The sequence below is a fragment of the Parus major genome, chromosome 10 (genome assembly GCF_001522545.3).
Source record: "Parus major isolate Abel chromosome 10, Parus_major1.1, whole genome shotgun sequence".
NCBI classification, from domain to species: Eukaryota; Metazoa; Chordata; class Aves; order Passeriformes; family Paridae; genus Parus; species Parus major.
Genome location: NC_031779.1, coordinates 11,530,635 through 11,552,937, shown reverse-complemented (window position 1 = coordinate 11,552,937; position 22,303 = coordinate 11,530,635). Strand labels below are relative to the sequence as shown.

The following is a 22,303-nucleotide window of genomic DNA, read 5'->3' as shown; positions in this document are numbered from 1 at the left end:
CTCCATGGAAAGAATTAAAAGAAATTCTTTTTCTGTCCCCAGGGACTGCACTGGAACAGAGCAGCCCTGTTCAGCCTGGTGATGAGCTCCTACAAGTGCACACAAGTGCCATGCAAGGACTCACTCGTTTCGAGGCATGGAATGTAATCAAGGCATTACCTGATGGGCCCATCACAGCCATCATCAAGAGGAAGAATCGCAGCTCTGTAACCAGCAAGTCATCTGAAACTTTGTAAGAGGAGGGATTAGACTACTGCCAATATTCAAACAAAGGATTTTATTACTTACAGACACTTGGCTGGTACGGCAGTATACTCAGAAAGTACCCATGAGGAGTACACTGGAACTTATTGCCAGTTACAGAGAAAACTGTCTGGGATTAACTAAAATGATTATTTCAGCTTTCTGAAACAGATGTTACAAAGCATGTAATTATAAAATAATGACTTTGTTAATAATATACTGGTTGTAATAAAATACATGACAGCTGTAGTACTCTCCTATTTAAAGTTATTAACTTAACAAGTATCAGAAGCAGATCCTGTGCTAAATTTTCAGTGCTACTCTCCAAGTCCTGTTCTCTCCCTTATCTTCCCAGCAACAAGAAACGTGTCTACCAGCCTACAACTAAACACTGCCTTTAGAGAATGGGTAGGGCAGAGAAAGGGGTTGCAGTTTTGTGTCAAAACATTCCCTAGAAAATTCTAGCTTTCCTATTAAAAACAGAGCATTCAGGACAGCCAAAACCTGTAAAAGTGACTTTGTACTGGCAGATGACAGAGCTCTCTCACCTGCAGCAGGCAAACACAGGGTGGGAAGGAGTTCTCATGGTACTGCAAGGGGAAGGCAGGAAGCTGAGGGTAATGTAGTGGAAGTTTTCCTAACCCTCCTCTGGCCAGAGGTGTCAAGAGGACTACAGCAGGAGAATAACAAGGCTGATCAGAACAAAAATCTTACCTTCAAACAACACTTTTTGTTTCAAACGTCTGTGTTAATTTTGCAAGGCAAAGTACCAGCAGGAGTAATTGTGCATCCAAGTACTTCTGAACTGTTTATTCTGGAAAGGCTAAGTAACTTGGAGACAAATCTATGCTTCAAACACGGCCTCCTATATGCACTGTATGGAATTCTACCAGCAGCACAAGCACCTGTGGAAAAATGATCTCATACACCCACTTGGTCTTCTCTGACCTGCTTCATTAAAGAAAGAGATGCAAGGGCAGGATGGAAGCAGTGACTCCCTAGCTGAGAGCCAGATGGCTGGCCTGGTTATTGTCCTTGGCTCTTCACCTTCCCAGAGATGGGAATTTTCTGTCCCCTCCTTCAGTTACCTAATTTCACCAGGAAGAAATGAAGGAGCTCAGGAGCTGTTTTCCATACACCCAACACAATGCCTCAAAATCAGCAATTAAGAGAAAAGCAAGGATAATAGGCAGGAGAAGGTATTAATAAAAATCCAGGCATTGAACTTGCTGTGGCCTTTTCTTGCAAGAAAACTGTAAATTAATCCTTGAAAGAACATTCTTGACAAGCCATCTGTCCCCACACTTCCAAACACTTCCTCAGCTGAGCTCTCTTTCCCAAAAAATAACCTCTATCTCAAAACAAAAATTTTATTAGTTGGGTATCAATAAGAGAAATATGTGAGAAAATCTTCCTATACTTTTTTGAACTGGTACCTACATAAAAAAACTTTGCCAAAACATTTCCAACTCAAATATGGCAGGGCAGAAGGCTGAATGTGAAAGGCTCTTAATTCCTGGCTAGAAGGTGTTGAGCACTCAGAAAAGGTGATCTTAAGTTATACCAGTGAAGTGTCTTACCACCTTTATTGCTCAAAGCATTAAAAAAATTATGAATAGCTAATAAGAAGCCACATTATCTGCAAAAATAATTTGCATTATTTGCAGAAATAATGAGTGGCAACCTCAGCTGTGCTTCTTGAACTTTCTGCTAATTAAATTAATGATAATCCTGTCAAGACTTGCCAAGATATGAGAATGCATGCCTAACAACCTCAGTACATTTACAAAAATATGTATAAGCCTCCGTAGTATCAAGGCCCACATCTCTTCTCAGTGAATTTGTTATTCTTCCTAAGTATGGACAGCAGCAACTGGAAATAAAGAACAAGCAAGGGCAAAAAACCTTGAGGGTGAGTGCTCTCACCAAAACACCTCTTTCCTAGGCAGTGGACATCATCAGGGAAGGCTTTTTCCCTCTCTTTGCTTTAAATTCAGAGAAATGTTGGAGCTCTAAGCAGCTCTTTGTCTTCCCTGATGGCAGAACAGGTGTACGAGCAACCATTTCAAAGGATGATTCAGGAAAAACAGTAAGATATAGCACACAAAATATTTATTTCACCACACTCACACAAGTTTTTACATCTTTGTATACAAAGGAGACTGGACTAAAAACTGTTCCCTGGAAAAACTGGTCCATAGGATGAGGTTTACAGTGGGAAATTTATTGTGCAAGTCCATGCCCTATACCAAAGGAAAAAATACAGGGACAGAAAGCAGAGCATATTAACCTTGTTAAATAATAGAGTCACCACAGTAAAATCACAACCTTAATTTAACTTCCTCACTCAAAAACTATTTTTAATTTTGTAATCATATGTAATCCATAGTAATGGTAACATTCCTGCAGCAACCAGCACCATAGATATCTCTTCAAATGGACACACCTTGGCACACAAAACCAGGTGCTGATTTCCCAATGTAATGTTGGGAGGCAAACCAGTCTTAGAAAAAAACATCCTTATGGCCTGTCAAGGCAAAGCTAATGAAAAGATTATTTACCCGTTAAAACCTCTCACCACAGGAAACCAAAAAACATTCAAATACGGTTCAAAATGGTCATTTCATGTGCCTTTTAAAAACTGGTAAGTAAAGTGCTTAATCCTCTTTATTTATTGCCTCTATGTCGGTTCAGTTTGTGTCGTGACACTATGAAACCACTGGTTTTGGTAGCAGAGAGGGGAAAGGGAGAATGTCTATTTGCCAGCCCACATACTTGTGCATTGATTAGCACTGCTGGACCTTGACTTACAAAAAAGCATTAAGGCATATTTACCATCAATATTGATGTCTGCTGGAACAAACTGAAATCTTCTACATAATCCCGTTTTTTCTGGCGTTCACAATTTGCTGGCTGGACCCACTGAGGCATCTTAGCAGCTCTAGGAGTGCTAGCAGCAGGAGGGATACATCTTCTGGGAGAGAAGCATTTTTCCACAGAAATCTACAGGGAGCTTCAGAGACCAAACAGAGCTGACCTGCACCTGGCTGTGGTGCTAAGTAGATTTGAGCAATGCTTCTCCTCACAGACACTGACAAAGAATAGATCCAGCATGTCCATCCTCTCCCTGCAGACAGTCACCACTGCTGCCTCCAGGATTTTTCCAGCCTCTGGTGTGGTATTTTTCTAATCATTGAAGTGAAGAATTTAATATTACATAAGACTGCATTGTTCTGCATGGAGTCAGGTAGAAAATGATGTTTTAAAATGTATTGTACTCAGTTCATTGTTTCATATCTCCTTTCTTAAGCATCTTAGCTGACAGAAGAGTCCTGAGGCCAACTTTGTATTTTTTACCCACAAGCTGACAGGTTGTTTCCTACCCTCAGCTGGTGATGTCAGCAACTCGTCCTGTCATGCTTTTAATGCCTTAAGAGCTTTGGTCAGGTTGCTGTAAAATCCAGATATACTAGATGGAAAAAAGGAATCCACCACTGTCTGAGGAAGATAGCCACCAAGATCCGTCTGAAAGAAAGTGAGGAGCTCAGTCCTGTCTGGCTCCCTGCAAAGACAATAAAAGTGATTTTATAGCCCATGGTTTAAGAGCATTAAGAACTTTCCAGTGACTCTTACTTGTATTAGAATAGATACTTCCAAAAGCTTTTCTTTTTTTAAACAAACAAACAAATTTCAGTGAATGTCACTACAAAATTAAAGTTTACGTATGCCCTAATTAGCTACATGACTCCATCCATAAATTATGGCAAATCAACCAGATACTCATTCACCAAAACTTAAGACCATGCTTGTACATTTTGCTGAATCTCTGCTCAAGAGGTCACGATAACAGTTCCTGTAACATTAAAAACTTCCCTCTAGGAAATGGAGAGAAACTAATTCATTGCACAAAAATGAGAACAGAAAGGGCACTCAGTTATAACAGTTACTGGGAAGACATTGCCATTGCCAAGAGCTTACAGGTCACATGTGGCCACACACACATAAACACACCACACAATGGAGAAGAGGAGCTTCAGAATTTAAAATATTTAAGCAGATTGTTTCTTACCCTGGAACAGGTATGCAGAAACAGCCACAGGGATAATTAAAACCTCTCACAAAATTTGATTGAGGAGGACACAGAGGGTGTTCCACGTTGGTGGCTGAAAGAAAAAGCATTGAAGGAAGGTGTCATTCTTCCAGAAGACAGGAAAGATTTCTTGGTATGCAAAGCTCCAGATGGGAAGCAAACTCACTATACAAAATGTATTGAAAAAGAACTGCAGTACAACCTGTTCAATGTGGGGCTGACAAGTGGTCAGAAAAGACCATTAAAGGAACTACTCTGGCCTTAGAATGGGGAAATCAAAGAAGTACTGAATTTATAAGCAATTGTTACTGAGCTCTGAAGGAGGAAGCATCCACACTTTGACACAGTTTCATTGAGCCCATGTTGCGTGAGGGCACTGCTTTTCTTGAGAGGTCATTTAATTTTCATTAGAGGTCAACAATTTTAATTGTTGGTTACATCCAACAAATCCACCTCACACAGATACATCACTTCCCTGCTGAAAAGCTGCACTCAAGCAAGAATATAAACTCCTGACAAGGCTTTTCTGAACAGGATGGGAAAATGTGACACATGAACAGTGGAGCAATAAAAGTTCAGACTTGTAACAGTTAAACAGAATGAAAGTGAAAAAACAAATTAACGTCCTTCTGTACAGTGGCAGCCCCTTGAAAATCAGCACTATTTGTTTTCATGAAACCAACTATTTTCACAAACAGGACTGGTACATTTATTCAATAGCTTCACTGAAACCTGTGCAGAAAATGCTCAAAGAGTATTTAGTCTAAATGGGACTCCTTTCAGAAAGTTCTGTGAACTCATAAAACAAAGAAACACACTCAAAATACCCCAGAATTTAACAACGTAAATTAAATACTTATTCATTCTCAAAAGCATAGCAAGGGAGAAAACCATAGGCCAGTCTTATCATTATCTGAGTGTTAAGATGATTTACATACTCTAGGAACGACAATATAGAGAGATTACTATTTTCTCTTCTGATCAAGATGAGGTCAACTACTGAGCAGCTTGTTACTTAGTTTTAATTATATGTTTATTTCTGGTAGCTTTTATTTTATAGTTGTTTCCAGTAGCCGTTGGTTATCTCCAAATGTAGCATGAAGCTGTTCAGAATACAAGTGCCTTACCAGCAGACAGCATTGTCCCATCTTCATATTCCTTCATTACTACTACATCCACAAATTCCCTTGGTGAAATAATCCTCATGCAGGCTGAAGGGGTTGTGGTTCTGCATACAGACACAGTCTGGAAATCATAGAACAGAGTTATGTCAGTTAATGTTCTCAAAAGTACAGCAGAAAAATCCCTGTACTTTCTGGCACTCTTTTAGTTACACTTTCTAAACTCCATCAAGGAGTTGTTCTACATCCTTTGTTGAACAGGATGTAAATCAGCACAGTCAAAAGGCACTACCAAAATCAATCAAGGACAGGAGAAAAACAGAGTGACAAATTGTTGCTTCGACATTCAGAGCAGACAGATACCACAAGGGATGCTGAACTGCAAATCTGGCACATCTGTGCTCCCAGGACAGTTAAAACCCTCGTCCTCCCCAGGACAATAGCAAAGAAAACTTCTTTGTGAAGTTTACACAGGATACAACCTGATAACCCGGCCTGCTACACTACACAAACATTAATGCTACCATCTGCTTCCCTGATTGGCTCCCAAAACAAGTTTCTACCACACTGGTAGGTGCTGGCAAGTCTGTGAATTTCAAGTGGCAGGCTGCAGCATTCCTGAAGTTGTCTATAATGAATACTAAATGCCTACAGGATTCCTCCAAGAAAAATAAACTTCCTGGAACTTCCAAAAACATTTCTGGGACTAGCTGTGCTTGCACCCGGCTGTCTCCCAGCACATACAACCACTTCAGACTGGGGATCTAAACGCAATGCCCTTTTAATTTTTCAACACACTTTAAAAAAAAAGGAATTAGACTGTACAAGTGTGACAGTAGAAGCTGCTGCTCAAACACAGCCCTGCTCATCTGTCTGCTGCAAAAGCGCAGCATCTCCATTTTAATGAAAGATGCAAACCACTGGTTGCTGAGGCAGGGTGTGATTTGCAGGGCAGAGTGTCACTGCTGCCGTGGTGAAAGATGGATGGGGCCTGAATTGATGGCTGATGACGTGAATGCTTCACTGCTTAGCTAAGTCTATGTACTCTCTAAACCTCCTCTTCCCTCCCTCACAGCGAGCTTGCTAAAAACAGTCGTGCTTAGCTTGATTTGCAGCATTAAAAACAACGTTGTGCAGGAATCTTTAACGTTATATATTTAATGTTATACGTATATATATATGTTACACATTTGCAGATTTTAAGAACACAGTATTCAGCCACAAATTATTTTCCTTCCCTTTCAGAAAGATGAGCTATTTTCTATATACATATATATGCTAATAAAATGTATAAAATTTATGGAAAAGGATAAAGAAAAAAACAAAAAACAAAGGCAAAAAGGTAATATTTTCCAGCATCGTTCAGCTGATCCAGCCAGAAACACAGCACAACTTAAGACTTGCTACCTCCCTGCACATAACATTGGCTGTCTCATAAGGCCCGACGCTGCATAACTCTCGCCGGAACAGTTTTTAAGGAACTCACATCACTGATGGCTTCGATGACCTCGAAGTCCTTCACGTTTTGGTCCCACTTGGTCCTGAGCCCGCCGGCCACCGGCTTTATGTACTCCCAGACATTCTGCGGGCTGGCGGGCAGGATGCCCTCTCCCTTGTACCTGCGGGGACGAAAGGAAAGCGAACGGCGCTGCTCTACCCTGCCCGGCCCCGGCAGCACCGCGGGCAGGACCCCGCGCCCCGGGAACGAGCCGTACTCACAGATTGCCAGCGAACTCCGCCGAGGGTCTCCAGGACACCGCGACCTCACCCTGCGGGACGGGAAGCGTTCAGCCGCCGGCTGAGCCGGGCAGGCTCCCGCCCCTCCCCGCCGCAGCCCCCTGACCCACCGTGCTGCGGCAGCCCCCTGACCCACCGTGCTGCGGCAGCCCCCTGACCCACCGTGCTGCGGCAGCCCCCTGACCCACCGTGCTGCGGCAGCCCCCTGACCCACCGTGCTGCGGCAGCCCCACCAGCCCTCGGGCTCCCGCCGGTAGAGCCGCAGTTTCTCGGCCGCCGCCTCAGCGCGCCCCACGCAGTCCATGGCGGGCGGGCGGAGCCGCTGCGGCCCCGCTTTGAGCGCCCGCGCCGCGCCGCCCCTGGGCCGATGGCGGCACCGCCCCTCACCTGAGGGTGACGCCGGCCCGGCCCGGCCCGGCGGGACAGGGAGTGCGGGGATGGCGGCGGGCAGAGCCCGGGCAGCGGGGATGGCACCACGGGGATGTGGTAACGCGGGGATGTGGTAACGCGTGTGGGATCGGAGGCGGAGCAGCGCTTCCTCAGAGATGGGGCCGCCCCGCGCTCGTCACTGGTGTGATCCCAGTCCCAGTGGCACGGAAACAAGCGAAAAACCAACCAACCAATCTTCAGTATCTAAAGGAAGTGCAAAATTGCAGTGGTGTGTGAAAAACGGGGTAGAATTTAGAAATTACAAGTAATGAAGCGAGTCTTTTAAAGGCCACGGATCGAAAGTTTACCGCTGAGAAGTTTACCAGGATGGTCTGAGGCTTACCAGAAAATTAGTAGAGGATCTAGGATTTAATCTAGAAGTCTGACTCACGTTGTCAAATAACTCCCCTGCCCATGTGATACACTCTAAAGAAACTCACTAGTCTCTCTAGTTAGCCTTTCTTCCTGATTTGTTTGGGACACAGCATATTCAAACAAAGCACACCAAGATCAACTCTAAGCAACTCCGTTTGCAGGAAGCTGATTCCCTGCTGAATTTATTCAGGAAGCATCTTCAGCTCTGTCTGTGTCAGATAAAAAGAGCCTTATCTATGGGTTTTTGTAGTGGTTTAATTGAAGTGCCCCAAGTACATGGTTTTTGATTTTCCCATAGGCAGAGATTTTGGGTTCTGACAGCGTAACAGTAAGGAATAAATTGGAATAAGCTTCTTCTCTAAAATATGCGACATATCAGTTGTGATATTAAAGCAAGGTACAATAAAGAGTAAAACAGAAGCCTTTTCCTACCATGAGTGGCTGCATACGTGATTCTTACAGAAAGTACGTCACAGTTACTCTGACAGACGTCAAACAGAAAGTAAAGTACAACACGCATACACTGTCTCAAAACACAGCAAGGTTGAGGCACTTCCTCAGACATTTGAGCACACCAGTTCACTAGGCTCAGACATACTTAGATCAACACTGTTTTTAGATTTTTTTTTGTTGAGTTTTGCCCCAGCTTTTGGATACTTGTCCTTGGTATGAATGACCTGGATGTACTGGTCATTGCTGCTTGTCTGCGGATCACTGCTCGATGCAATGGAAATGGAATCAGACTCTGTTAGAGATTGCTCCAGCTTTTGCTTTGATTTTGGTTTCACACGTGGCTCCAGATAATTCAGGTGTACTTTCTTGTAAGCATACGGAGGCCTGTCCAGGTCCAGCTCAAAACCATCATCCCAGGATTTGTAATGTACTCGGGCTAGATCTTTGCTCATTAGAATGTGACCATCAGCACGATCCCCAATGTAAAAACGTGGTGCTGGGCGAAGGTCAGACAGTGAGCGAGGACGATGGGATCTGTTCATGAATTCTCTCTCAAGTTCTTCTTCATCCTCATCTTCACTGGGATGAGGGGAATACATTTGATGTGGTGTTCGAACCACATATCTTCTGATGTGGCGTGGGTACAACTCAATAATGTCTCCTGATTCCTCCTTTCTGAAATGCCTTTGGAGTCGGGAGGAAGAACGGAGCGATTTTTTGCGGGACTCGTTTTCATTAACCAGAAAATACCTGGTAGCATATGGTCTACATCCCAAAAATACAGGAGCCCCTGCCCCATGGGCATCTGAATTTACCTGCCGAGTGGCTTTTCTGAAGAGAGGGTCAGAATGAACATCTTCAGTGTGCTTTTTGAAAGTTACTGGTGTATAGGGCTTTGTTTTGCACAGCTCACTTGCACTCCTATGAACAACACTTGGGTATCTTTAGGAAGGAAGAAAAAGAGAAGAAATATTGATATACACACTTATCAGTTAATGGAATTGAAACATATAAGAGAATTCACTGTTCTGGAAGTCAAAGACTAGGTTGAAAAAGTGGAGATTATTATATTTCCACTGTTCCAAATTTTTAGAACTATTTTGAGAACTACAAATTAGGAGATGCATTTATTCTTGTCTAAGAAAAGGTAACACAATGGTCCTCTCAAGTTATATTCCCTTTCTGTTTTCTTAGTGTTCTGAGAATTTTTCTTTATTCACTTGGAAAAAAACCCCAGTAGTTTAAAGCATCCTTCTACTGATATACCAGACTGGTTGTCTTACAACTAAAGCTGCACAGACATTCTACAGAGAGTTTCTTCACTCTGTATTTGTTTTGTTCATGGAGATGGTATCCTGCACAAACTATTTTAATTATGTGCCTGAGGGCAAGTCTACTATTTACCTTTGCTTGAGCTGTGTGTAAACTCCATCAGCTACATAATTTCAAAAGGTTTATAATCCCATCTCTGCTAAGGGAGACTTAAGGATGTGGTGTCACCAGTACTATCAATAGTACCTGTAAATGAATCTGCTTTAAAAAAATTCCTCTGCTGTCTTACAGCTCCAGACAGTCTGAATGCACAGATGTTTTGTAAATAAACAGGTATGGCATGGAGCTGCTGGAATAAATATGATTTCAAAACCAAAGCAGTCTTACCTGTTTGTGATATGATCATTTCTTGGTTTCTGTACACTTGACACAGAGGGAGCTGGTGTTAAAGAGGTCGAAGTTGTGGGAGTTGTGTTGGCAGGTCTCACAACATCAGCTGATGGCACAGCTTGGGGCACAGACTGGGAAATGGTTTGTATTCTGGTGCCTTTGCTCACAGGAGATTCAAAGTTCAAGACACTGCCATTCTTTCGGGGTGTTGAGGACCGAACAGAAGACTCCTGGCTGATAATATCGGTTTCTTGCTCTGGTCTTTTGTCATTAGCATCCAGATTTTGGATTCTGGCTAGAAAACAGAAATTGTTATAGGAGCTTTCCAGGTCTGCGCATTTAGAAACTGCTGTATAAATTCAGTGGCTGGAATTCCCCCTTCAGTCAGGGATCCAAGTCCAGCAGAACCCTCTGTATTCAGAAAAGAGAAACTGGTATCACAGGGGAGACTTGGTGATAAAGGGGTAGATCTTCATACTACAGTACATAGCAGATGGAGTACTGGGGACACAGAACAAACTGAATGTTGCACTGTAGGATTCCAAAAGGAGCAACAAGACAATTTTTCTTTTGCCTACCAGCCTCTGATTTGCATGCAAAGTCTGAGATTATTTGAATCATTAGAGATGCATCCCAGGTTCTTCTCTGTGGTGATAAAAGCAGGAGAATATCCAGTTCAAAGATTCTGGGTGATTTCAAGTTTAAACTACACACAATGTCTTTCAGTGTTGCCAAGATTAAGTCAAACTGAGCTCAGAAACCATCTAAAAGAAGGATACTATGGGAAATACACTTTTTAAGATGTAGTTGTATTTCACTATGTGTATGAGAAATCAAAATGGGTTTATGTGTACATGCTTTAGTGGCATTCTAAATTCAGTTTCTAAATTCATCACCAACTTACCTACTGCCATCTGAACCACCTTTTTCTTATCTTCAGTTCTTTCCTAAAATACATTCAGAAGAATGAGAATTTGTAAATTATTATGGATTAGAGTGATGAAAAAGACAGGATTTGTTTTCTGTTGCAGAACAGTAGAAGTGACTTTTGAGATTCAATTAGGCTCATACCCTACTGAAGACCCCACCAAATTACATGTAAAAGTGTTTTTCACCATACTCACTGTTTGTATCTTCATTCTTAGTTGATTGTTGGTGAATTTTAATGATCTTGCAATACTTTGTAGGTAGTAGATTAGCATGCTAGAAGTGAAAGGGGTGATATGAGTCACTTCAGACATTCTTGATGGTTTCTTTTTGAGGGTTTATAGGTCACAATGATGTACAAGTTCAGCTGCTGCTCTGTAGCATTTCCCTTATACTGTAATAATGGATTACAGCCCTCTTTCAAGCAACCATGGATGAAAGAAAGAAATGACACTGAAAACAGACTTAACAGCAGCTCTAATTTCACCTGTGTTTTTTTTCAGGTCTTTTCATTGTGTTTGTAACCTGGGATGCATTTCTAGTTGGTTTTATTTGTTTTGTTTGTTTTGTTTTCATTAATTCTAGACAAATCATTTTGTCAGATATTGTTTTGTCTTTTTTTCCCAGTCCAAGGTTACAGAACAGAGACACCAGAGTTACCGTGGAGTTTGCACAACCATACCAATGCAATTTTGTTGGCTGGCTGAAATAACACCTTGTTTACCCTGGCACAGATGAGATCAGATCCTGGCAGATTAGGGCCTGACATAATGGGTTGCACTGGCTTTCAGACAAACTCTTATAGCTAGATTTCATACCACAAACAATTACATATGTGCTTAGCCGTCAGTTTGAAGCAGTCACTATGAATAGTTAAATTTGTAAATATTACATGGCTGGAACCTCAGAAGAAAAGTTTGCAAATAGGAAATGTTGCTTTGGTCTTTCTGATTTGCAAAGCCACCAGTGGGACAAACTCTGCCTTTGCTTGCAGTTTACATAGGAAAAAAGAGGTACAAAGGTACAAGCAAAACAAAATAGAACTTTTCAGAGAAGCAAAGTGAATTTCAAACAGCTCAAAATCAATACTATTTCCCAAATGTGAACAATTATTTATAACCCAAGTGAGAAAAGACTTCTACTGGAGGGTCTGGAGCCAGTTATATTACATTAACACTTAATAGCAGAGCATCGTAATTGATTTAACTTGTCATAAATCAGGATGACTGAGTAGCTTCTTTAAACGACAGCCTGAACCCTGTTCACTGTCATAAACTGAACTAATGACCATGAAGAAATGGAAAATTTATTTCTGAGGAACTCTTAAGAGGGAAAAAGGTTCTTAAACTTCCTGGAACCATCAGCACTGCAAGCCTTGACACAGTACAGTGAACTTGCTCTAACAAAATATCCCAGAATGAGAAATTCCTTTTGACAGTCTTTTTAACATACTTTAATTCCAGTCTGGTCCATATACCACACATTCAGTGAGGTGTTGGAATTTTTTTTTCAGTTATGCTTAATGAAACTACAACAATGTGGTGTTTGTTCCTCAGTATCCACATTTGACTCTCCAGAGATAAGGCCAGTATTAATACAATCAATTTAGCCTGCCTACAAAAACCAAAGTACTTACAATAACAGTAGTAGTGCAGGGAGGACAACCACAGGACTGCTGATGTAAGTAATCACTGTATTGAACCATGTGGGAAAATCATTTTGAATCGTTTCAGAAACAATATCATATATTTTTTCTTGACCACTATAGAAGTTGTGGGAGGGAAAAAAGGTAAAATTAAGTTGTAAGGAATGCTGAGTATATTTGTTAAGCAGTGTTGCACTGAATAATAAACAAGCTTGGAGGGTGCTTGAAGGAAGATGCAAGACAGTGATGTTTGGGAGATTGCTCAGTGACATATTACCTTATATAAATATAAACTAACTAAATTATGTATATAAAGCAAATCAACTCAGAACTTTAACCTATTCACCTTATTAAACCTTAAAATGTAAAATACTGGTAGCAGAAAAGCATTGTCCTATCAACTTGTTTTGAATTTACATCTGTAATTTGTATATTATTAAACACAATAAGTTTATTGCAGGAGGGGGAAATAAAATCTTTGTAATTTTCATTGGTCCATTATACCTTACCTGAAGGGGCCGCAGCTTAAGGATGGCTTGTATCGGGCAATAGCAAAAATTGTTGGTAACATGCACAAGAACAACATAAACAGCAACATGGCCAAGTAGAAATTATTGGATCTGCAAGAAGGTGTAACATGTTTCAGATTATACTAATCAGAGAGGAAAGCAGAGACAACATAAAAGGTGCAAGTCTGAATCTACCTATCCAGTTCAAGATCAACATGTCTGAAAGATTAAAATCATTCTGCTATAATTAGAAAGTCTGAACAGAGATGGTTTAAACAGACTCTTAATGATCAAAATTTTATTTGTACTGCTTTCCAGATACCACTGTGGCAGCCAGAGAACTGGTTACTGCACTCTTTCACAAAAGCTGCCCTTACTGCCCAGTTGTGTTGGAGGAGAAAAAGAACAGCAGCAGAAGTTAACTCATCTTAAGAAAAATCATTAGAAATAACTGATTACTAAGAATTAAAGATGCCCAAAATTATTTCCATTTTGAGTAAACAATTAAGATATTCATCATGATAGAAGCAAAATGAGGAAGTCTGTTGTGCAGTGCAACAAACAAAAGCAGATATTGCATAGCTTTTAAAGAGAGAAACATCAAGAAATAGGACTTGCAACAGTTAACACATACAGGTTATTGTGCTCTGTCAGATTTGTATGGAAATAAAGCATTTATGTTAGGCCATAATAACTATCTAGGAATAGTCCCTGAAATATTTCCTAGTTCTTGCACATCTTCAACTACTATCCTGCTTCACAAACCCTCCAGTTACTCAGTAACTATGTTGTTTTTCCTTAGACCTTTGCTATCAGTGTTAGTGTGAAATTTGATTGTCAACTTTAAGAGCTAAAATCTCCTGTAATTTTCTTCATATTGATGAAAGATATTTCCATTGTCTGCTTTTGATTTTTTCCTTATCTTTTGTTCTCATTTTGGCTCACCGAGATGCTCTGAAAACCTGCTGATGTGGTACATTGCATGTCAGCACAGCCCAGCTCCTCAGGTACATGAGTCCAATCAACTTGAGTACATTGAATGCTGGTAAGCAAGGTGAAAAGAAAGCTCCCATCCTGGAAAAAGCATATCATGTCAGTGCTCAGTGTTGCCAGAAGTAATTTTGATAGCAGTAGAATAGACTAAACCCCACACCAGGTAAGCAGATTAACAGCTCACTATTAACAAATGATCTCTTAATATAAAAGATTACACTGTCAATATCCTACTTAAATAGAGGTTTCATTTAAATCATCAGACTGACTAGCAATCAGTCAACACAAGACAAGAAAAAACTCATTGGGACTACATACCAGATCATTCCTTGGTTGTAAACCAAATGCAATACATTCTCTGCAATTTTGAATTCTCCATATTCTGGCTACAAGAAACAGTGTAAGATTAATACTTTTGTCTTAATCTTGTTTTCAGACCATTTATTAGACTCATTTGACTGAATCAGTTTGCAGACAGTACACAGCCTGAAAGATCCAGATCAAATACCAACTGCTGGCAGGCTGTGGGAACACAGCAAAACCTACTCTGCAGACACAGATTAAATTAATTTATTCCTCTCTAGTTTACTTCACATCTTTAAGGACAAAGAACAGTCCACAGCCTTTCATGCCAACAGCTTCTTGCTAAGCATTACCCACTGTAATTTCCTTAAAGGGCTGTGATCTGTTGGTTACTCTTTCTTGTACCACTGTCTGCATTAGGTAAAGGTGTTACAGATGCAGAAGAGAGGATATGGGGAGCAACTACATACATTCTGTGTCACCTTAAACTTTAGGAACTGCTCTATGATGTTATTTTGTAAACCAAAAATTTTTTGCACCAGAGCCATGTGAGTAGGCTTGAGAAAAACATTAATCACAACATTTATCCTGTACCCTCCAACTTAAGCTCAGTGTGCCTTTATAGATGTGGGCTACCAAGAAATTTTTCATCTGTGGAAAGACTTTAAGGACATTTATTACTGAGGGAAGAAGCTTACCCATCTTCAACATCTTAGCTTGATAAAATAAGGACTGTACTTACAAACTTGCTTTCTAGATCCCAGCACCAGCAATCACTCAAATATCGTACACACAGTCCACGGAAAAAATCAATTAGCAGGATGCTTGCGACTGTGAAAATCATGTCGATAATTGAAAGCTTGAGCATCTCCTGAAATACAGATTGTTCACACATACTGAGTCATTCTGAAAGAAAATGGACTGCATATGGCTCTTTTGCATTTGTACTTGTATTTTTGGCTCAAGATTGGTATCCTGACAAAATATGAATTGAATATATAAATAATTTCCTTTTGAAATTTTCCTGTTTGACTTTTTCCTTACTTGTCTTTGTTCTGTTAAAGAGAATAAATGTAATCAAGCTTCCAGAGTGCCTTTTATAGCTTGCAGCAGTAAAATTCTGATCATGATGGTATCAAACTTTCTTTTTAATGAGTTTCTTTTTAATGTTCTAAAAATGTATCTAGCTAAATGGGTTGCTTTTTTTCTATTGAACTCATGCTTTTACTAAGCTGACTCTTGTAATACATATTTACAAAGTGTTTCATAATGAGAAAACCTTATTACTCAGATAAACCCACAACCCAATGTCATAGGGTCATTAAACCATAAAAAATAGTTGTTTAGTGCTTACAAAATAATGTGGTTATCCTATATTTAATTGAGCTTTAAAAAGATACAATTAAAATAGGAAGAATTCAGTACTATACATCTCTAGGCCAGTCTGGAGAAAAAAATCAAATATTCAAACCCTCTATTTTCTATGAGATTGTGCAAAAGGGATATGCAAGAATACAAGTCAGGCTAATAAAGCTCAAAGCGGTCTTTTCCTCTGAAACAAGACCTTTAGTCTTGTTTCTGGAAGAAGAAGCTCAGAAAATCAGAAGCCCACTAACATGGTTCTTAATCCAGTGGCCTAGACGTGAGTGTGATACTGCCAGAGACCACAGACTCAAATGGATCAGTGACATCTGAATTTTTGTGGTTAAAATTTCTCTCTGAATGTATTAGTCCCCCTGGAAGTCACAAGTAATGTTCCCTTTGCATGTAGGGAAGCAAAAGGCGTCATATTAAATCTGCAGATTTTCTGCACCCCAAATATGGAAACATGGCACTGCCATCCAGCTGTCCCCATTCCTACAAACTGATGGGATTTTGAAACCTTTTGTTGTTGTTCTCTCTCCCTCTGAAAAACTGAAGAGCACTTGATTGCCTAGAGATTTATTGAGGCAGAATGAATAGAGACTTCTGATATTGTACAGCTGACCAAGAGCACAATCTCGTGCTTGTTTCAGGTCTGCATCTCTTGAGGCAGCAACCTGAATCTGCACAGAGTGCATGTTACTGCTCATGTTGCTATGATATTGTTTCTCTGTAAGGGTTAGAAGGATGTACCCTGTTAAAATAGGATCCATATCACAGATCTGTACAGAGCTGAAGACAGAGACTAAAGCCTGTCAAAAGAGCATCTGAACAGCACTAAACATACTGTAGATACTGCAAAAAACCCAAAGCTCCCATCTGTGGCCATAGCACTTTGCATAGTTTTTACTCTTCCTACATCATCCTTAGCTAAATTCTGCAATTTATACAAAGAAAAGTTCTAAAATTAAACACAGCACAACATTTTAATTTTTTGTCAAATGTGGATTAAGTGGAGTAAGTTGATGACAATAAAACAATTACATACTTGACCGACATATGTCTCCCAGCACTGATCCTGTGGGTTCTGGGTGTTAAAGGAAATTGTTTGGTTAACCACTGATTCTGAGACTGTCAGGCCTTGGGTGCGATGCTCTTCTGATGTGACAAAGCCATTTCTCTTAATTTGTACTTTGGGAATGGTTAAATTGTCATCCTTAGAAAGAGCGTTGGTTGCTAAGGAGGTGGTAGAATTACTTGCATTGTTGTTCACATCAGAGTCCTGAAATAATAAATGTCCCAAAAGCTACTTTTTAACTGTACCTAGGTGCAGATGTCTGCACCTTCTACAGCACACACACACACACAGACATTTCTTCATGTATTTCCAAGCAGCAGCTAGGCAACTGTTAAACAGCTGCCAATGGACAGAGTCAGATGGAGCACCAAAGGGCAGGACTTAAAGCTAATTTAGGTAGGTGGAAATATTTGACCTACAGTGATGAGGTTGGTTTTTTTAATAGTTCAGCAATGCCCAGAAATCTGTCCCATTACATCAGCAATTACATGGATCCAGTTATCCTTAAAGACTAATTTAAAAGACTCAGCAAGTAGTTGTGAATACACATTACTATCTAAACTTTACAGTCTTATCAAACCATAATATTTTAATAAATTTTAAACAGATTTTCATCTGACTTCATATACTTCACAATATAAAGAATTCTATCTGTGAAGTCTACTAACTTTACACATCAGAAAACAAGTTGAACTTACAGTGACACTCATACTGTCTACTTTATCCAGGAGAGCAATGATTAAACTGTAGAGGTTTCCCAGGTATAGGACAAGAACCCTGAAAAGAGAATAAAACATGGGTTACCAGCATTGGTAACCACTGACATCTCATACGTTCTCTTGTTTGGCTGTACTAAAACATCAACCAGAACACACCTCTCCTTTCCTCCTTTTCTCTACACATATTTTTTACACTGAATAATGCCCATACCTGGCAAGCTGGAAGCGAAGAGTGGTCCTTGGATGATACATCTCCAGAGCTGCAACAAGTTCAAAAGCAGAGGGTGCAATCATTGTGATCAGTGACACAACAACGCTGACCTATGGAACAGAAACGTGGCTTTTTTGTAGTGATTGATGAAGGTCTTCTGTGAAATCTTGAGGGATGATTGAAATACTGCTGAGGCACCTGCTTTGGTGATTGCTTTTCTTGGAGATGATGCTTTAAAAAGTTATTATTGATATTGTTAATAACAGTAGTTGTGATCAAAAATTATGGATCTGGAATACTTCTCAGGAGTCGTTACTCCAGATATTGTAGCTTCAAAGTTCCATTTCATTAATTCAAATTAAAAGTTAACATGTATATGACGCTAACATCTTCCACTGAATGGGTGAATGGCTTCTTCATGCCTATTCACTTCCTACTCTCACTCATTTCTCTGGAAATAGTCACAGAACATTCAGTATCCCCTGATACTGAATCAGTCCCTGTTATCCAAGTCAATTCTGTTCTAGTCCATCAGCCCAGTGTTTGCTCAGCTCAGTTCTGGGTGTAAAAGTAGGTTTATGAGTGACAGGAGAGATTAAGCTTGGTGCTCACAAAATAGGGACCTGCTAGAACTGCAGTGTCTGTGAAATGAGCACTTGCACTCCCTCTGCCCAGTTCAGCTGTGCTAACACCTGGCTGCAGAGCTGAGGGAGCAAGTGTGCCAAGGCAGATCCAGGTCTGCCCACTCAATCCTCCCGGCTCATCTCTTGCTATTCACACCTCTGAGCACAATATTGCTGCAGAAAGCTCCCAGACAGCAACCCTGCTTCTAACAGAGAGGTGGCATAAAGACAGTGTACCTCATTTTTTTCCCAAAGAGTCAGTTCCTTTTTGGTGCGCTCTAACCTTTGGGATCGATCCACGACAAAGTAGATGATGTAAATACTTCCCGCAAGGGAGAGAAGCACGAGGATGTTTGCAATAATTCTTAAGCTTATGGTCACTGCCCTAGGAGAAATAGGAAGATACAACCAATACAGCAGATGACTTGTATGACACCAGGGGTCACTTCTAACAGGGTTTAGAAGTACAGGACAAGCAGATTAGCACTGATATCTGCATTGAAACAGTGCTTTGAAAAGTATCTCTTATCTTATATACATACAAGTTTTTGCTTTTCTTCTTTTCCTGCTCTTCCAATATAGCTTCCTTGAAAGAAACACAGCATTACCATTTTAATAATGTTCAGCAAAAATAATGCACATATCTTTCACAGAAATTAAAGTATACTAATAAAAAACCATCACATCCTGGAGGTGCAAGTAGATAAACACCACTGTCCTCATTGATTTGTAGCACTGATATGTGATATTAAAGAGTGATGGAGATTTCTGGAAACAAATATACAGTAATCAGATACTCAGACACTTTCAGCCATGCATGTTCAAGGAGATACAAGAGGGTTACACTTCCAGACTTTTTGGACGGTGTGCCTTTAAAATTTGTGTGTCACTAATATAATACAGTACTGTCAAAAGTTATCCTCAGTCTCTGAAATAACTAAATATCATAGGTTATTCATTTACCCTTGGCACAATTTGAAGAAATTTTTGTTCAGTGATAGTGGGAATACACCAAGTTTGGGAAATAAATTACTTTTAATAAAACCACATATACTCAAATTCTAGATGCAAAACATCTGTATTTTTAACAACTTTCTAATATTGAGAGACCTGTAAGATGTGCCTCCATTTGTTATGGAGAGATTAAATAAACCATAGAATTACAGAATATCTCAAGTTGGAAAGGACCCAAAAAGGCCATTGGGTCCAACTTCCTGGTTCTCAGAGGAATACTTAAAACTAAACCATTTGACTAAAAGCATCATCCAGATGCTCCTTGGACTCCAACAGGCTTGATGCCATGACCTTTTCCCTGGGGAGCCTAATTAATAGCTGATAAAATAAAGAAGAAAGAACAATAAATTGTGTGCAGAAAGTTTTAAACCAAAGAGAGATATAAAACTTACTATCATGTAAAAAAGCATCTTGTAAAATATGAGCTGTTGTACATGGATTCCTTGAGGCATAAAACACTTCCTTTGCATAAAAACAATTATACATTCTATAAATTTGGTTATTTTCCTGCCAGATCAATTGTTAACACAAATTTGATTCCAACACTCAATGAAATTTCATCCCTAGCAGATTTGTTTCTAGTTATCTAACTTCTTGTCACACATACAGGAGCATTAAATAAAACTCTCCCAAGGAAGGACACAGTGGCCTTGCCAGGATGTCAGCAAATATGATGTGCCTGTAATACCACACAGATGTGATCCTAGCCCTCCCCTAGGCAAATAGATCTGTAAATAAATACAAAAAGCAATAGGAAGTGCAAGGGGATGAGAGGAAACACTTACATGGCTTACAGATTAACAAGTAAATCAACTTGAAATAATTCGAAGGTCAGTTGCTCACCCTGATGCTGTTGACTATGGCAGCAGCTTTGCTCTCTGCAGCCTCAGGGTTTCCTATCAAATAGTCCCAAGCACAGAACAGTCTCCAGCAGAAAGTGTAATTTTCATCAGAGGCACTTGCTAAACTCATTCTTGAGTTCTTTGCCATTCTGTAAAAAAATTAACAGGTATTTAACTGCTTCTGGTGTGTGAAGATGGTAATGAAGGAAGTCATTGGTTTGGTTCATGGTTTTCAGATGTTTATACATTTAGAGCTATCAAAGGTAACTAGTATCACTGAAATTAGTATCACTGCTGGCAGCTTTCTGAGGAACATAAAACAGGGTGAGGTGCAGCTCATGAACTTGACTTTACATCTAGAGAGAAATGACTCACTGTGGAAGGGCATTTCAATATTTACAGTCTTTATAACTGACAAATAAAGGACATAAATCTCACTAGAACTGTGGGCTTACACCTATTTCAGTTTTACAACCTCTAGGTAAGTTCCTGCTGGAATATACCATCACTATGATCACTGCTACAGGAATTAAATCTAGTCTGGCATAACTAGCAATTGTGCACAAGATCTGTTTGTTTGCTGTACTGTTTTTACCCTCAAAATATATGTTACTGTCAAATAGAAACCCAGTGCCATTTTACAGACCTTGAAAAAAAGAAAGAAAACCCCTCCTACTCATGTCAGGTGAGCAAGATGGCAGAATATTGCAAAACACAGGAAATTAAATGGAGATTAATAGATTATGAAAGAAAGGGCATCTGAAAGGACAGTGTTAAAGGGGAGCTGTATTCAGCTAAGCAGAGAATCACTGAGCTAAGTCAGAAGGAGAGGAGCTGATCATATCTAGAAATTGCAGATATGTAGATCAGTGTTGAATATACACCAGTGACCCTTAGCACAAACCAGCAGGTAGATTAAAAATAAATGAAAAGGGAAGGTTTAACATCAAAACTGAGAGCTATTAAAGACAGCACTGGAAATGTCCCTGGACTTCACTGTGCCAGATAAATAGATATCCAGAAGGAAAGAGAAAGCAAATCAGGAGAGGATAGAGTGACCTTGCCCCTTCTCCAAGCATTGCTCATCCCTGGATTTATGGTCAGCACAGGCAGTCTTGCTCTCTCTGCTAAATAACTCCTACTCCTGGCCCTTCCACAGCAAAGAAATTCAGCTTACATTCCAAGGTGATGCCACATACCCACTAAAGAAATGCGAATGATATTACATCTAGGATGGAAGTTTATATTTGTATTTCAATAGAGGGGAATATTAATAATGCTGAAAGCATTACTCCTTCCAATATAAATTTCTGTGATAGCATTATTTGTAACAGAAAAGAGGGGAAAGGACTTCCATGTTATTAAACTGCACAAAGTATGCAGATGATCTGTGCTGCCCTCTTTTTATAGGCTGGGAAATGGAACAGAAAGTGAACATTAAAACAAGATAAAAGGCAGTCTAGAGCTGAGCTCAGTCTGCCTCCATGATACTAGCAGAGGTGAGCATGTTAATAGAGCAACACAGAAAAAATACAGAGGAAGTGGAGTGAATACCACTGCTGATTGCCTGAACACACAAGTTTATGAACAGCAGTAAATGGGCCATCTTACTTTTTTAGGAGAATGATGAAGCTGTAAGCAAACACAGCCATTCCAACAAGGAAGTAGGCAAGAGGCAGCCGGTATCCAGCCTTCCCAATCTTCCTGTCACGACCATAATAGCCATAAAACAGAACAGAGTACTGGAGGTAGCCCTGCAAAGACCAGAGCCCGTCAGTGAGAGCAGTAACCAACAATTGCAACAGAACAGCAACAGCAAATAATAAGGAGTGGTTTGAGTCTTGCCCCTAGTGACCAGATGGTGTCCAGGTCCTGAGCAGATGCAATGTGCTCCTTGGGAATGGTCTTGCTGAGCGTGCTGCCGAACGGGGCTCCGGCCAGGAGCTGCGGGAGAGAGAGGAGGAGGT

The 22,303-nt window shown here is 40.2% G+C and overlaps 3 protein-coding genes across 4 annotated transcripts in view; 1 reads left to right on the top strand and 2 right to left on the bottom strand.

The window, feature by feature from the left end:
• IL16 (interleukin 16) overlaps positions 1–495 on the top strand; it is a 38,818-nt gene extending 38,323 nt beyond the window's left edge. For both annotated transcript variants that reach the window (XM_015639064.3, XM_015639062.3), the window contains exon 22: positions 43–495. In XM_015639064.3, the coding sequence (XP_015494550.1) occupies positions 43–236 (194 nt within the window). In that variant the 3' untranslated portion in view covers positions 237–495. The remainder of the gene's footprint in view (positions 1–42) is intronic.
• A 1,843-nt stretch (positions 496–2,338) lies between these two features.
• On the bottom strand, positions 2,339–7,510 carry STARD5 (StAR related lipid transfer domain containing 5). Its single transcript, XM_033516886.1, has 6 exons — positions 7,406–7,510; positions 7,174–7,223; positions 6,941–7,073; positions 5,461–5,578; positions 4,313–4,406; positions 2,339–3,805 (listed from the first exon to the last, which is right to left on the bottom strand). Exons 1-6 carry the CDS (start codon positions 7,493–7,495, stop codon positions 3,658–3,660), a joined length of 633 nt encoding a protein of 210 aa, XP_033372777.1. The 5' UTR covers positions 7,496–7,510; the 3' UTR covers positions 2,339–3,657.
• A 635-nt stretch (positions 7,511–8,145) lies between these two features.
• Positions 8,146–22,303, bottom strand: part of TMC3 (transmembrane channel like 3) — a 21,685-nt gene continuing 7,527 nt past the window's right edge. Inside the window, exons 6-22 of the mRNA XM_033516887.1 lie at positions 22,182–22,280; positions 21,948–22,090; positions 20,338–20,485; positions 19,023–19,066; positions 18,718–18,865; positions 17,858–17,967; positions 17,626–17,704; positions 16,898–17,131; positions 15,230–15,358; positions 14,503–14,570; positions 14,137–14,265; positions 13,192–13,302; positions 12,674–12,799; positions 11,235–11,313; positions 11,015–11,057; positions 10,108–10,405; positions 8,146–9,390 (exon numbers count right to left, since the gene is read on the bottom strand). Of these exons, the coding sequence (XP_033372778.1) occupies positions 8,553–9,390; positions 10,108–10,405; positions 11,015–11,057; positions 11,235–11,313; positions 12,674–12,799; positions 13,192–13,302; positions 14,137–14,265; positions 14,503–14,570; positions 15,230–15,358; positions 16,898–17,131; positions 17,626–17,704; positions 17,858–17,967; positions 18,718–18,865; positions 19,023–19,066; positions 20,338–20,485; positions 21,948–22,090; positions 22,182–22,280 (2,826 nt within the window). The 3' untranslated portion in view covers positions 8,146–8,552. The remainder of the gene's footprint in view (positions 9,391–10,107; positions 10,406–11,014; positions 11,058–11,234; positions 11,314–12,673; positions 12,800–13,191; positions 13,303–14,136; positions 14,266–14,502; positions 14,571–15,229; positions 15,359–16,897; positions 17,132–17,625; positions 17,705–17,857; positions 17,968–18,717; positions 18,866–19,022; positions 19,067–20,337; positions 20,486–21,947; positions 22,091–22,181; positions 22,281–22,303) is intronic.